This window comes from Aplysia californica, unplaced genomic scaffold, assembly GCF_000002075.1.
Source record: "Aplysia californica isolate F4 #8 unplaced genomic scaffold, AplCal3.0 scaffold01371, whole genome shotgun sequence".
In the NCBI taxonomy this organism is placed as follows: Eukaryota; Metazoa; Mollusca; class Gastropoda; order Aplysiida; family Aplysiidae; genus Aplysia; species Aplysia californica.
The window spans coordinates 78,863-81,447 of record NW_004798641.1 but is presented as its reverse complement, the minus strand read 5'-3'; the positions used below and the strand labels follow the sequence as shown (position 1 = coordinate 81,447).

Genomic DNA, 2,585 nt, shown 5'->3' with positions numbered 1-2,585 from the left:
TCAGTTGTGTTGTTATGTTTTCTTAGGGTTTCCTTGACACCCTCGATCCACCTTTTGCGTGGCCTTCCTCTTCCTTCATAGCCTGAGTGCTTGGTGTTGTAGGCTCTCGAGGCTGGCTGGCCAGGTGACATATTATGTAACAGGTGACCAAACCATTTGATCCTCTGTCTTTCTATGTAACGCAGGCAGCACTCAGTGCCGATAGCTGCTCTTGCTTCTTCATTTCTCTGCCTGTCTCGTCTTGTGATGTTACGGAGAAAAGTAGAGTGCTTTAAAAATGGAAAGAAAGGAACATGGATTAATATCCTTTGTCAAGATACAGTTATTCCTGCATCTGATCCGGACATTGGGTATTGTCTTGTTAGTGAGACAACTTCCTGGGCCTTCGGCATGTTGTGGTAGGGTGGCCAGTTCCTTTCCACGCCGCCTTTACTTTCCTTTCTCGAAGTCAGGTACCCATTACTGCTGGGTGGGCAGGAGGGGGAGAAAAAAATCTGTTTCCGAACCGAGGCTCGAACCCGGACTTTCCACTTCGGAGACGAGCGCACTAACCACTCCGCCACCGCACCCTCTAGGGAAAGATACAGCGCTTTAAAAATGGAAATAAAGGAACAAGGAGAAATGCCCAGTGTCAAGATACAGAAGAAAAAAACCAAAGATAGCAAATGCACGCTTTCCAAAACCAAAGATGTAGGTCGCAAAAAAGGATGCTCTAGAAACAGGCTGCAGAAGATCAAGAGAGGGTGACCTTTAAGGGCTGGTGGGGCACCTGAGGTCTATTTTGGCTAATACAAGGCCTAGAGTGCCCGTACTAGCAGTGGGACATCGTGTGTTATTGGGGATTTTAGATCAATGGTTCAAAAAGTATATTGCGAATCGGTTGCTATGGAAATGGCGGCCATATTGGATTTTTTATACCTTTTTAAATTTGTCTATTCCCTTATTTATTGACCGATTCACCTCTAATTTGGCATGCCAACAGTAAATATGTAGCTCTGAGATTTGGCGTGTTGAATATTTGATATATGCTTTAGTTTTTATTTTATGACACTTACAATTGGGATGTTGCAAAAAAGTGAAAAAATGGAACATCCGCTTTCTAAGCCCATAAATCAAACAACGACTACATTCAGAACAAATTCAACAAGCCAAAATTTAGAACTACGTTTTGTTGGTATCCTGTGATAGTTACATTGAAGTTGAACAAGAAACAGAGCAGAAAATGGGATAATAGGTCTCACCCCACTCACCCTCTCACATCCGATTACCCTCTCACCCCCGTTCACCCTCTCACCTCCATTCACCCTCCCACCTCCATCCACCCTCTCACCCTCCCCCAGGTGGTGACAGCACTAGGCGCCACAGACCGCGACGTCACCAATCAGGGCTTCACCTTCTGGCTCTCCGATGGCGGTCAAGGAAAGTTCCGCCTCAACGACACCACAGGGCTCCTGGAGGTCAGCGGTCATCTTGACCGGCGCCTGACCCAGACCTACCAGCTGACCGTAGCGGTCAGCGACCACGGCCAACCCCCGCGCCACAGCTGGGACCAGCTGCAGGTGGAGGTAGAGTCGAGCAACAGCCGGCCGGAGTTTGTGGGTGACCTCCGACCTCTCACCGCCTCCATCAACGTGTCTGAGAGTCTCCCGCTAGGGGCACTGCTCATCACGCTGGCGGCCTCTGACCCTGACCTTGGCTCCTCAGGTCAGCTCACCTTCAGCGTGGTGTCGGGGAACGAGGACGGCGTGTTTGACCTTGACCCCCACTCAGGGAATCTGACCTTGGCCAAGTCTTTGAATTACGAACTCACCACGGAGTACACGCTACTTCTCAAGGTCACGGACCACTCCCTCCCCCCCGCCTCCTCCCCTGTGGCGACCCTACACGTGCACGTGATCAATGAGGTAGAGGCTCCCCTCTGGCCCCTCCCCCTCCCCACCGTCTACCTCAGCCAGTCTGCCACCTGTGACGTCAGCCCACGGCTCCAGGCTTTCTCTCGGGAGGTCACCTCGCTGACGTCACAGGCAGATGAGACGGTTGAATACGTCGTCCGGAACCAGACCAACTATTTTTCCGTTAACAAAACGACGGGTCTACTCACCACGAGCCAGATGGTGCCTGAAGGTTTGTATCACGTGCCTCTGGCGGCTTGCAGTGCGGGCACGAACGTGTGCTCAGAGGCCGTCCTCTCTGTCGTTGTCCGTTCAGACAACATCCTGGCGTTCTGTCCCGTGTTTTATCAGACACAGGTGAACGAGTCCTCAGCCCCCGGCCCGCTCGTGCTTGACCTGAACACCAACAAAAACGACGCATCTGTCTCCTATAACATCACGGCGGGGAATGGAGAGGGGTGCTTCAGGATTAACGCGTCCACGGTGAGTCATGGGTTTTTTTGTGTCCACGGTGAGTCATGGGGGAGGTGGGGTTTTTGTGTGGGTTTTTGTGTGGGTTTTTGTGTGGGTTTTTGTTGGGTTGGGGGGAGGTGGGGTTTTTGTGTGGGTTTTTGTGTGGGTTTTTGTGTGGGTTTTTGTTGGGTTGGGGGGAGGTGGGGTTTTTGTGTGGGTTTTTGTGTGGGTTTTTGTGTG

General features: G+C 51.3%; 1 protein-coding gene across 1 annotated transcript in view; it reads left to right on the top strand.

Moving 5' to 3' along the window:
• LOC101845063 (protocadherin Fat 1) overlaps positions 1 to 2,376 on the top strand; it is a gene marked incomplete at both ends in the record, with an annotated part of 13,712 nt that extends 11,336 nt beyond the window's left edge. Inside the window, 1 exon segment of the mRNA XM_013090626.1 lies at positions 1,341 to 2,376. Within this exon segment, the coding sequence (XP_012946080.1) occupies positions 1,341 to 2,376 (1,036 nt within the window).
• Positions 2,377 to 2,585: the final 209 nt, after the last annotated feature.